The sequence below is a fragment of the Pholcus phalangioides genome, unplaced genomic scaffold (genome assembly GCF_987345545.1).
Source record: "Pholcus phalangioides strain wild (caught in Gottingen) unplaced genomic scaffold, Ppha-v1.0 ptg000003l_1, whole genome shotgun sequence".
NCBI lineage: Eukaryota > Metazoa > Arthropoda > Arachnida > Araneae > Pholcidae > Pholcus > Pholcus phalangioides.
Genome location: NW_028301596.1, coordinates 5,195,097 through 5,208,104, shown reverse-complemented (window position 1 = coordinate 5,208,104; position 13,008 = coordinate 5,195,097). Strand labels below are relative to the sequence as shown.

The 13,008-nt window shown below is 35.4% G+C and overlaps 1 protein-coding gene across 2 annotated transcripts in view; it reads left to right on the top strand.

Moving 5' to 3' along the window:
• The window catches only part of LOC149087945 (cyclin-dependent kinase-like 1), a 38,149-nt gene that overhangs the window by 4,302 nt on the left and 20,839 nt on the right, over positions 1-13,008 (top strand). Inside the window, exons 1-2 of one of the 2 annotated variants that reach the window (XM_089252626.1) lie at positions 2,737-2,819; positions 11,239-11,446. In XM_089252626.1, the coding sequence (XP_089108752.1) occupies positions 11,279-11,446 (168 nt within the window). In that variant the 5' untranslated portion in view covers positions 2,737-2,819; positions 11,239-11,278. Of the gene's footprint in view, positions 1-2,736; positions 2,820-11,238; positions 11,447-13,008 lie in introns of those variants that run through there. The other variant, XM_089252619.1, reaches the window with a different exon arrangement.

The window sequence follows — 13,008 nt, the reverse complement described above, 5'->3', positions numbered from 1 at the left end:
ATAGTAATCTTATCAAATGAAGTTGTTTTTTCTTTCCCTCCTTTCCTTCTATATCCTCCTGTTAATAATTTTTTCCCCCACACATATAACGTATCTTTTATCTTTCTATTATATGCATGTAAGAGTGAAAGAGAACACGTAGGATGTGAGAGTGAAAATAGACTAAAAAACTATTTTATCTACCATATCTATATTACACTTTTCTATTTTTTCTCCTACTATATTCTTCTCCTTCTTCCTTTTTATAACGTACTGTTAGGTTAGGATGAGGTTACCAGATTTATCGCCAATTCGTGAAAGAGAGGTCATCCGAATTTGCTGCCATAATCATGTACGTGGAGTGATTAAATGGGTCGCTTAGTTCATTTTTACAAAATTAGGTTTACACCTTAGTTACTAAGCTCGAAGGCCCCATCAAACGACTCCGAGGGCTAAATTTGGAGCGCTGGTCATAGGTTGAACTTGAGTGAGTCAGAATCATGTTTGAGTCAGTCAGAAACATCCCAAGAGGGGAGATGGCGCCAAAACCACTGCACAAGAAAGGTTTTTTTTGTTGCTTTTTTTGTGAGCCGCTGGGCTCAATTCATACAAATGAAAATCCTTCATATGTTTAAAATCTTATTTTTTGGGGGCCCGCGTGCGCGCGCGCGTGTCTGACTGGAGTGTCTGTTGGCGTAGTTAAAAACAGATCCAACAATTTCGACGATCATTGGCTTCATACGAATTTAGTGTGAGATGAAAATGTAGAAAATAGTGGTGTTCCATTAATATATGATGACCATACGTTAAGCTTAAAATATCGGTCACTTCTGCCGACTCATCCAGAACTTTGGATGACTGTGAGTCAGTGATGCGCTTCGGTTCCAATCGTAGGACCTTGGCGAGAGCAAACGAACCCGTAGTTAGTGTCTTTGCGGCCTTGGGGAAATGTTTTTGGATGCGCTACGCGATTCTTGCTCAAGGACGATTATATACATGTCATTCGGAATATTATTATTTCTCTCTTACTTCTAGAATCGTGAACACCCCCACCGAAATTATTTCGATTCTGTTTCTCGAGTAAGTTCTTTTTGCCACCAAGGAAGGGTGCTTTGCTCGTTTTATCTGGTGTGGAAGGGTAATTTGCACTTTAAAGTATTTCCATGGTTCGAATTTTCAAGTGTGGTCGGAACAAGATATTTTTCTTCTAATGTGCCAGTTTTGCAGAAATGTTTTTCTTCTGACCACAAAGTGGCAAAACAATTATTATTGCAATGTGGCACAAATGCTCTTCTTTCACTTTGGCACAATGCTCTTCTTCCACTTTGGCACAATGCTCTTCTTCCACTTTGGCAAAAACAGTTCTCACTTTCGCTATGCGGCTTAATAAAACCATTCTTACTCCACAGGAGGATTAAAAGCAGTGCCGTCTTAACGCATGGGGCCCACCCGGGCACGGCCTCATTGAAATGAGAAATGATCAAAATTTTCTAGCGTAAGCATGTAAATCGGTAGATGGGCATTCTTAACCAGGCAGGGGAATCAGGAAAATCAGTTTTCCCGAAGGGCCATGATGCTCTTGACGGCCCTGATTAAGTAGATCGTCTAAATGTGGCCGAAAAACGTTATTCTTCCAATGTGACTCAAAACAGTTTTTTTTCGGTGACTCAAAAGTCAAGGCCGGTTCTAGACATTTTTCAAGTGTAAGCGAATAATATTTTGGTGATAAAAACCACCCTTCCCTTCAGTTGGCGCCCTAAAAAAACCTCCTTCTGTGGATGCTTTAAAAATTAGTCCCGAAGTTGGAACCTTCTACGGCCTCGAAGTTCGCAGGATTCTAGATCTGGTCCTGCCCTGCTCTGGTTATTGCCCTGAAAAAATCCCTCTTCTTCCATTATGACCCAAAACAGTCCTGTCCCTTCGCCCTGCATTGTGGCCGAAGATTTCTTCTTACATTAGCGAAAAACAGTTCTTGCAGTGCGGCCGGAAAATTCTTCCAATGTGACGTAAATAACAGAGTTCCTATGTGGCCTAAGATATATATATGTTATATGATTTCTTTGTGACACGTGGCCGAAGTTTATTTCGAATACAGCCGCAGCAATTTTTCTTGCAATACGTGCTCAAAACAGGGCAATGTGGACGAACTATACCTCTTTCAACGTGGCCCAAATCAGTTCTTGCAAAATGGCCGAATAAAGTGACGCGAAAGCTTTCCAGTATGTGGCAATATGAAAGTTCTTTTTTCGTGGTATGACGTGCCAAACACACTAATATATGTATGTTGATGAAATCTACCAGTCAAAAACTTCTATTATTAAATATAAAAAATGCAGATTTGAATAATTCAATCATTTCGAACTCACTATCAGATGCTATTAACCACAGATAGAACTTATTTTTTATAATCAATTGAAGTTGTATTTCGTGAATTAACATACCGTACAAAACGCACCGCGGAATAAATCCGACAAAGATGTCAGCCATCGTGACAGTTCGTGTGTTGTTTCACTTCCTCTTGTATTTTGAGGTGTAATTTATGAACCTCTATTTTTTACACGCGTTCACACAGTCCACGATGACCCATTTTGTCAGTTAAATCCTCCGGGCACCTGCATTTTCAGAACGAAGAAAAAAAAAGGAAGAGAAAATATTGAAATGAGGTGAAACAACACCAAAAAGGTGTTGTCCATATTGACATCCATCTCTGATAGGTTTTGTGAACATAACCGTATATCAACGATGACGTCAATGCGCCATATTCCCTGCTAAGCACTCGATTTCAAAAACTAGGCTTATAATCTCCAATCTAGTGTATAGGAGACTATAAAAACTGTTTGGTAAGTTGTAGATATTCAAATAATCTATAAATTGATTGCATACATTTTTTTTCAAGTGTTTTGTTATATTTGTTAACGAAATTTAGTGTGGATTTTTATTTTTTTTTATATTTTTAGAGAAGTAAAATAGTTTAAAACTTCACCCCTATTTTTTTTACCTATTTTTTACTTTATATTCAACCGCTTAGTAATTGAATTATTGTATTTCCTAAAATAACTCAATGAATGTCAGTTTTTATTTATTTCAGAAATCGGTAAAATTTTTTTTAATCATCTCAGCGGCATTGACGAGATATCTCGCCACCTCAAAAACCCCCTTAATTTTAGTATTAACAAGCCCAGGCATTTTGTAAAGTTGATTTCTAACACTTTTCCCAAAACCCTTTATACAAAATATACAGTAAAGTGGATGTTTTGTAAAAATGCTGATTTTTTTGGTAACGTATAGTTTTTTTTTCTTGGATAAGAGCAATCGTCCGGCATATGAGGGGCCAGGGTTCGATTCCCGGTAGAGGCAGAGATGAATTTTTCTTAAAAAAAAAAGACACCACCGTTCCCAAAAAGATCAACATCTTTTTACACAACATCCAGTTTACTGTATATCTTGTACAAACAAGTGCAAAGCGACATCATGTTATATAACTGTACCCTTTAATTTGCATCTGCTGAAAATTGGAAGAAAATTGGCTACTTCATTGAAAAAGACATGACATTTTATAGGACGTTTGATAATTTCTAACAGGCCGCGTAAACGCATTCGAAATTATCAGAGGGCGCTTATTGACCAAAATTCGAATATGTACATCAAAATGTAAAAATTACTATTATTCCGTTTTTTTACGTACTGTAATTATTTGAATCTCATTTATAATTAGTTTCAGCATCGATCATTCGTGATGCTCACGACCATCCGGATTTTTGCCAAAAAATTTATTTCAATCAAAATAATTGCAAATAACTTGAAAATTTGAAGTATCTTTACATAATTCTACGAATTTAAGACAATACCCGGAGAAGGTATATCAGTACTATTAACTGTTTATTATTTCTATATGAACGTATAATTTTTGGCTAGTGAATGAATTTCCGCAAATATTTAGTATAAATCAAGGCTGGACAAATGTCCAGAAATTTCCTTTCCCGACCGGGCATGTAACTTAAAATAATAGATACCCAAATCAATATTCTACATTCCCAAAAAATATATTATAACTAACCGATATTTTGGCGCATAAAATTTATACCGACATGAAGCATAAAAAACAAATAATATATGCTTTCATAACATATTTTGTTCACTTCCATGCAGCATACCGGTTTGACACCAACATCTCTGAGGGCGGTATTACACTATAAAAGTTTGGTAAAAGTCCTTTTATAAAACTTGAAAAATGCAGCCAATAAGGTCACCGGTTGCATTTTCTAGAATGGTTGCATTTTCTAGAATGCAACCAATAACTTTATTGGTTAGATTTTTCAAGTTTTTGTAAAAGGGATTTTATCAAACTTTTACAGTGTAATACCGGCCTAACTGCACTTAAAATTATTTCCTGATAGTTTACTTTATATTTGATAGGTGGAAGCAAAGTTTTTCCTATATTTTTGTGTAAACGAGAAATGCGCATAAATATATTCTATAATTTTAGAATCACTAGAAGAATTTTTATCCGTTTCCAAACTTTATATGATGTGGCTTTTATGATATTTTTATGAAACTTTATATGATAAGGCCATAAATATATGATTTTTTTATGAAAAAAAATATATTTTACGAATTCATGTAAAGAATCTTTTTTCTTTTTTTTATGAATACTATCGGGATCTATTTTGCTGGAAGTGTGGTTTCCGTTTTCAAGAAAAGCCATATGTCATTCCACACATACTGCTGTAATACACGATTTGTAGGCATTCTGTTCGTTATTTGCGTACCTTTTCTTTGACTTGTGCACGTCAGTGCCACCTATCGGCTGTTTACTTAGTTTTTTTTTCTTGTCTTAAAAACATTCCCGTGACCTAGCGATGCTAACCCTGTAAACCGTTTTTTATTTCTGTTATTATTCCGGTTTTTATTCATTTTTAAAGTGTCTACGGATTTTTTGCAAACCTTGTATAAAAACATTCATTTCACACATCTGCCACCTTCAATTTTTTTCATAAAATAATGTTCAATTCACAATGATTTGTAGTAGCCCTTTATTTTCATGTCATTCATAATTTTTCAGCGAGTTTCATCAACAATGGCAGTTGTTTCGACGTTTAGCATCTTTTTCTTTGGTGAAAATTGGCGCTGTCCTGCATTTTCTAGACGGAATATGGATCGCCTAAATATTACCTTCAATTTTTCATTTATAAATTTTAAAATGTTCAAAATTCAACTTTCGATCAGCCAAATCTCTCAAATATTCATTTGAATATAATAAAAAGACATATCACAATAGCTGAGAGAAACCATGCACCTATTGAACACTCAGAACTTTTGGGAATCTTATATATAAATGTGAAAGTATGTATGTTTGTTCTTTATACGAATCCACACCGTTGATCGTATCACTCCAAATTTCTTTTAGGATTTTTCGCTAATGTGCGGAAGGAGCTGTAAGCATATTCCCGCCGGAAAATATTTTTATCAGGTTTCTTTATTGCAGAAATTTCTTGGAAAAGCAACCATTTTTTTCACCATTTTCCCACGTTTTCAGTTAGACGTAATAATTTTTTCTACATTAAAGATGAGCAATTTAATAGATTTTCCATTGCAATTTGAGTTTTAAAAATCGGTTAACAAATAACGGAATCAAATAGGTTTTTGTTCCACACGGAATCTTAATTTATGATTACAAATGTTGCTTTTTGATCAATGTAGTTCTTTTCGGTGTGTGTATACAAGTGTTGCTGCGATCAGTGTATTCTTTTCTGCTGTGTAATAAGCAACAATCAAATACAATCCTGTGAATAATAGTGAGTATTTGAGTATAATCTTTGAATAAAATATAGGATTTTGTTTTAAACAATTCCAGGAAAAATTTTGCTTTAATTTCCTGATTCGTGACGCATTTTATCATTGACACACATTCATTTCTACCGGACATATATGTTCATAAAGGTTCTGAAACTGACAGCGAAAAGGTTAAATAATTTTTTTGATATGTTTATGAATTTCAGTCTTCAATTTTTTTTATCTCTACTTCATTCAGAGTCCCATTGACCGCTTCTTATAAGATATCACTAAATTACGTGAGTTGGTGGCCGCGGGCTTAGTGGGAAGTTTCATTTGGCCCGATTTGTCCGAAAGGTTCGAGACCACTTTCATGGGTGGTCTGCAGGCAGGCAGGCAGGCAGACTTTATAAAACTATTCTTCCATTGTAATTGATATTTGTAACATTCGTATGGGTTCAAATAAAATTATAACTTCATACTTTGGTTCACTATACGTAATCGAGGAGAGTGTAGGAAATTGCGATTCTAAATACGAGATATCGCTAAATTTTGCCAAAAATTGCAATTTATTGCTATAAAAGCAATTTGCTAGTCACTGCTGAAACTACTGAAGTGTGTGCAAATAAAGGGCTGCTGCGAACTTGCCTGAAATTTTTAATTTAAATTATTATTTTTTTTTTACTTGATGTAGAAATTTTTTCAAATTAATTGGTAAAAGTAAATCAATTTTTGAACTTTAAAATTATCAAATCTTATCGTCACTTTTGACATTATTGAATCACTTTCTTTCAGATGAGCCGGTAAAATACCGGCTAATTGAACTGTACATATATAAATTTTTTACGGGGCTGGGAACGTCACCGGGTATCGCTAGTAAACAATAAATCTTCAATCAATCTATCTATACACAGGGTGCGTAGGTAACAGGGCGTGTGGTCTTTTAGTGGCGAACCGTTCATCCTAGAGGCATACTTCCAGTTAGAAAAAGTATCCAAATAACGTGTAGTACTCAGATATGTCATTCATGTTTCAAGGGGGGTTCTGTTAAAAAAATAACTTTTGATACCGTCCCCATGTACCTCAAAACCCAATTAGAAAGTTGTTACCCTGTATCTCCTGATGCCAACTAGAAAAATTCCATGCTTCCAAGTGCAACGTTCACTGACATATTCGAATTCAAAAAACGGAAGAAAGTTGGAGGAAAAAACAAACTCTAAATGCGGAAAAACCATTTTACCCGCATTTAACGAATAGTTTCAACGATGAATTTTTGAATGTTTACTTTGGTCACATCGTGGTTCAAAACATGTTTATTCCTTTGCAATACAGTCGAATCCCGTTTTAACGCGAATACGGTTATAGCAAAAATCTATTAAGTTTTAACGAACACTTTTCTAATCCCTCAAATAAGTTTACATAGGAACAATGCTCGGTAAAATGAAATTCTTTTATAACGAAATTTCGTTTTTTAACGAAGTGATTCCTCCGGTCTCTTGGCGTTCGTTATAACGGGATTCGACTGTAGTTTGTCACTTCTCTCTCATGCTCCGAGTATATGGAGAAAAATTCGAGTAGCGTAAGATATTATAGATTGTTAACAACAAATCTCCTTCAAAGGGATGAATTTAATATCAATTACGAATATGTATTCAGTATGAATCTGTTCTAATAGCAAATAACTTGTGATGTAAAATGACAATTTCATCTTAACCTGTACGTCTCATTCGAAACTAAATGCCGTGTTGCTTTTGATAAAGTTCTCTGGTCTCTGTGTTAATAACCATTTAATAGAAAAATCCACGATACCCCCCATAGTAGGAGTACTTTTGTGCGTGTAGTACACGTTTTTCCTTTCTGGGGAGTTGACTTTTGGAAGAGAGAGACACGCCATAAGAAAAAGAAGCGTGTTTCTTACTTTACCTTAACTACTTAAGGTCACGGTACGAGTTATTTATTCTTTCAGTACTTTAGCTTCTTGTTCTGGTATATCGATTTGGTTGTCTCCAACCCATTCTTCTCTTATTTACCGAGTGTTTCTATACGTGGGGAGGGCTTTCCATCATACAATTCGCGTGATGTGTATCTTCCAAGCGCAGTGTATTCGGGAACAGATTTTTTTCCGATGACGGCCAGTGGCGTAGTCAGTAAGTATTTTAGCAACCGGAGTGAAAACATATCAATCGTCTATTTCCTGATTCATGGGTCGTGTTTAGTAACTAAAAATGCTTTCAGTTTGAAATATATTGTTGATCGTTTCTGTCACTAGGCCACTGACGCAGGTTTTCGGTACTGAAGTTTTTGACCGATTCTTTTATCATTACAAGTTTCTCATTTAAATTCAGTATGGTGTTGACAACATATAGATTGAAGTGTCCATAATACAGATTTCTCGACGTTTTCGAGTGAAACGATTACTTACAACACTTATGCCCACCATTAGAAGAAGAGCACCAACGTGACAATTCTGACATCAAGACCATTAATGAATTTTTAAATGCGATGGTATCATTGGAGTTTATTTATACCAAGATCTCGTGAGCACTTTTGAACGTTACGGTGAGCACCTTGCATCAACGGTTGAATATTTCTAATCTAGTAACACATTATGTGAACTCTATATACCATGCATATCGTTCCTTTGCATCTTACTACTGAGATTACTGGCCAATGCCTTCGTGAAATAGGCCTTCATAGACTGCTAATACAACCGATGTCACAATGCTACCAATCACAGTCCCGGAAAATTCTGGTCTGAAAGATTTTCTCAAATAATCTTATTCCCACGTTCAATGAGAATCTCGTAGAAGTGAAATTCGAATCTCGCTCAGACAAAGAATTCACCTATGGATTATGGATAACGGTGACCTCATAGACATTCTGGGCAATACGGCGAGCAAGAAATTCGGACGACGAGGGAAGCCAACATGCAAAAATGATTCGAGGACATCGAATTTATCGAAGAGAAAACATACGGCGTGTGGCCGGAATTCTCGACGCATCGATGACTTTGATGGTTTCTTCGATGACGTCGATAAAAAGGCATTGAATGATCTGAAAATCGGAAGGTGAGAGGATCACAAATTCAAACTTTGCCATAAGACGAAACGCGAAAAAACTATTTCCTCACCAATAAGTAATTTAAATTCCCCATAAAATTAAATTAAGTAACTAAAATAATATGATTGGTTTCTTCTTTAAATCGCTTAAAAAAAAAATGTATTTGGATACATAGAAATCATTGTATACTCTAGAGTAGAGATCTTCTGCGCATGGCCCCCGGAAATGTTTTGCTATGGCCGCTGACCATGTTTGAAAATATAGCTATTTAACATGGAAAAACTGTTAAATAAATGACCGAATGTCGATAAAGCCCTCAAGCCACTGAGAGCTATACTGTGAAATGCTTTCCAATTGCACGGGTTACGCTATGCATTTCATAAATTACCAGACGAGTCCGGGTAATTTTGGGGAAGGAGAGAAATCGGCATCCAAAAAATATAAACGTTTTCAAAAAAATGCTGAAATAACCCTTAATAAAAAATTTTCATTACTGCACTATTAGAACTAATGTTAGACAACGAGAGAAATTTTGCAGCCTGGACGTCGAGTGGTTAGGGAGCTAGCCTCTGACTGCGCAGGTCTGGGTCCGAATCCCGGTTTGGGTATGGATGTTCACTAACATATAACCGGGCATGTCCACTTGCCCGGTATGTAAGGGGGATCCAGGTTCGATTCCCGGAGGGGACAAATCACTTTTCTTTCCAAATATCAGTTTCGGCATAACATCCATATAATTCAATTTCTCAATAGAAATATAGTTGAATAAAAAGGAAAAATAAAAATTTAGAAAATGGAAAAGCATGCAAATTTATTCAAGGAAACTAAAAATTTAACAATAGAAAGCAGGGGGAGGGGGAATAAAAAAATTAAATTACTATAAAAAAGGGGGAATAGCAGATAGTGTAGTGACTTTTAATTCAGAGTGAAAACCTCTTTTTGGGAATCTTTCACAATACATGTGTATCTATATGTTTTCGCTCTCTGCTAAAAACGAAATTTCGTAGTTTTAGGGTGCAGAGAAAATTTACAATTTGGTGGTATTTTTTTAAGTCTGTATGTTAGAAAGGAATGTATATCATTATGGGTCAGAATATTAGATAAATTTTTCTTATAGTAAAGTATAATAAATTTTCTTCTGTGGAACATATAAATCGAACATTGCATGATCATATAAGATCACGTTTCAAGTTTTTTTCGAATTGCAGAAATTACAATCTTTGGCAGGAGATATTTTGAAAGTTTTACCTTGTATAAAGATAGAATTTTTGCAATTTTCTCAATTGAAAAAAGACCATTTTACTCAACAAATCAATTTTCGAGAGTATATAATGTTCCGTAAAGAACTGAGTTTTAATAAATTGTAGTGAGAATTTCTTGCGCTTTTCTCCATTGCGCTCAAAGTCCCTTTGAATATTTTGGTCAATATAAACTAGTAAAATTTGGGGTGTAAATTTTGCAGCTGTTTTAGGTTCTTGCGAAAACCAGACGAATACAAAGCCAGAGTTTTCCAAGAGAAGTTTGAGATCTGAGGCCCAGTTAAAATTATTTTCCGTAATTTTGTTACTAAAAATTAAAATAAGAGATCCTACAAAATCTAGATTCCGACATTTTGAGAATGCGTATCCAGTATTTAAAGAACGGGAAAAACATTTTACCCGCATTTAATGCTGTTTTCCCCCCAATTTTCCTCCGTTTTTCCGAATTTGAATAACTCAGTAAATATTGCACTTAGAAAAGTGGAATTTTTTAGTTGGCATTCGGATAGACAGGGCAACAACTTTTTGATTGGGTTTTTAGGTGAACGGAGACGGTATAGTAAGTCAAATTTTTTGTATTAATAACTATACAACCTCTTGCAACATGAATGACATATCTGACACGTTATTTGGACACTTTTTCTAATTGGAAGTATGCCTCTAGAATCAATGGTTCGCCAGTAAAATGTCATACGCCCTGTTACCTATGCACCCGGTATATATGTTGACGGCCGTGACCTTATAATGTTATTTAAATGATTTTATTTATCATTTTTGTTATTAAGAATTTAGATTTCTTACCGAAGATAAAAACAACACACACAAGTCATAAAAATTAATCAAAACAAATGAAACCATGAACAGAACATTGGACAGTTTTTTCTTCGTTTCGACATGAATCATGTGAAATTATGGTTTTTAATATAATCAGAGTGAACTAAGGAGTAATTAATTCAATGTTTAATCTGCGTGTTATGAATTCAAGTCGGATGTCTGTGATTTACAAGTTGTTTAAATACAGGAAAAATATCTGGATTGGATATGGATATCTTCCATCATCTCATAAAAGGTACTTGTGTGGGTTCATTAAATATGTATTCAGACTTTTATATACTGTATTTTCCCGTGTGTAGTTACTAATTAATCAATTTTTTTTTTTGGTCGATAGCCGCAAGCGATCGGAGCCCGCTGAACGACGGCTTCCAGTGATGGAAAGGTACGAGAAGATCGCGAAGATCGGCGAAGGGTCTTACGGGGTCGTGTTCAAATGCCGCAGTCGAGAGACCGGTCAGTTGGTCGCCATCAAAAAATACGTCGAGACCGAAGACGACCCTCTCATCAAGAAAATAGCTCTTAGAGAAATCCGGATGCTCAAGGTGCGTTATAACCTAGAATTGGATAATAACTGATTATGATTGTCATGTCTTTTATTGTAGACAGATGCGGCTTAACCCTTTCCGGCACGCTACACTTTAGGGCCCTTTCACACGGAGCGGATGCGGATGCGGGTCCGGAAGAAGTTTTAACAATTGGAATATACTGCGCCTTTCAGACGAGCCGAAAAATCTCCGCACCTAGGAAATGTTCATGCGGGTCCGGACGTCGTCCGCATGTGTCAAAACCTAAGTGAGGGCTCCGCATCCGCACATAGAAGTTTTGACAATAGGTTTATTCGGGGCTATTCAGACGATGCGGATGCGGAGCGAATTCGTCCGCATCTTTGGCTACTTTTTGAAGGTGATTTTTCACGGAATTTTTTTAATTATTTGCCATAAATACCCTTAAAAACACCATATGATGGTCCCTGCTCATTAATATAATGTACCTACATACGTCTATCCCTCCGTTTCCTTCTGAGATGGAGATATAGCAACTTCAACTGCCTTTTGTCCATATTTCACAATTTTATACAATAAAACCTGTCAACAACGGCCACTGACGGGACCAAAATTATAAGCCGTTCTGTTCATTACGAATATTTAATTGACTACATACTTCAATAACTTTTAAATTTAATTTAAAAATTTTAATTTTTTTCTTTTTAAATTTTTAAAATTATTTAAAAAAATAAATATCTGAAATATTATTTTAAATATTTGTTGTTTTTTTTAATTTTTAATCTGTTAACTTTTTTAAACTTTAAAAAAAATACTTTTATTAAACAACGTTATCCACAACCGATAAATATATTAGTTGCTTTTTTAAAAGAATTATTATAAAATTTTTATAGTGTAATCCATACTTGAGGCCGGGATTATACTATAAGGTTTTGTAAAAGATCTTTTATAAAAGTTGAAAAATTCAACTAATAGGCGCATCGGTTGCATTCAAGCAAATGCAACCGGTGATCTTAATGGTTGAATTTTTCACGTTTTATCAAAGAGCTTTTACAAAACTTTTATAGTGTAATCCCGGCCTAAGACTGAATTGTGATGTGAATATTTCGAAGCACAGACATTTTGAAAGTCCCAACCCCTCCCTTTTTTTATACTTGCAAATTCTTTGATATTTGCAGAATTTTTTTTTTTTTTTGGAACATCGAATGTTTTTGGATTGGATTTTTCGAACATTGGATGTGATTTTGGAATTTTTCTTTCATATTTTTCCGAAAAGACAGATTTTTTTTCAAAATTTTTTGAAAATATTTCAAGATATTTTCTCCCATCGACTACTTGTGAGGATCGGAATGGAGGCATCTTTAGGCTCAATGATAAAAACCACCAAAGAATGCCTCTAGGCTGCCTATGGGCACTGAATCAGGGGTGAAGGAGAAAAATAATTACAAAAATTGCGAAAAAACAGTTTTTATGCACGAATTTCGAACTAAAGATGCGGGCGATTCGTCCGCATCTTCAGCGCTCGTTTGAAAGGGTATGCGGACCCGCGTCCGCATCCGCGTCCGCATCCGCTCCGTGTGAAAGGGGCCTAAAAGTTAGAA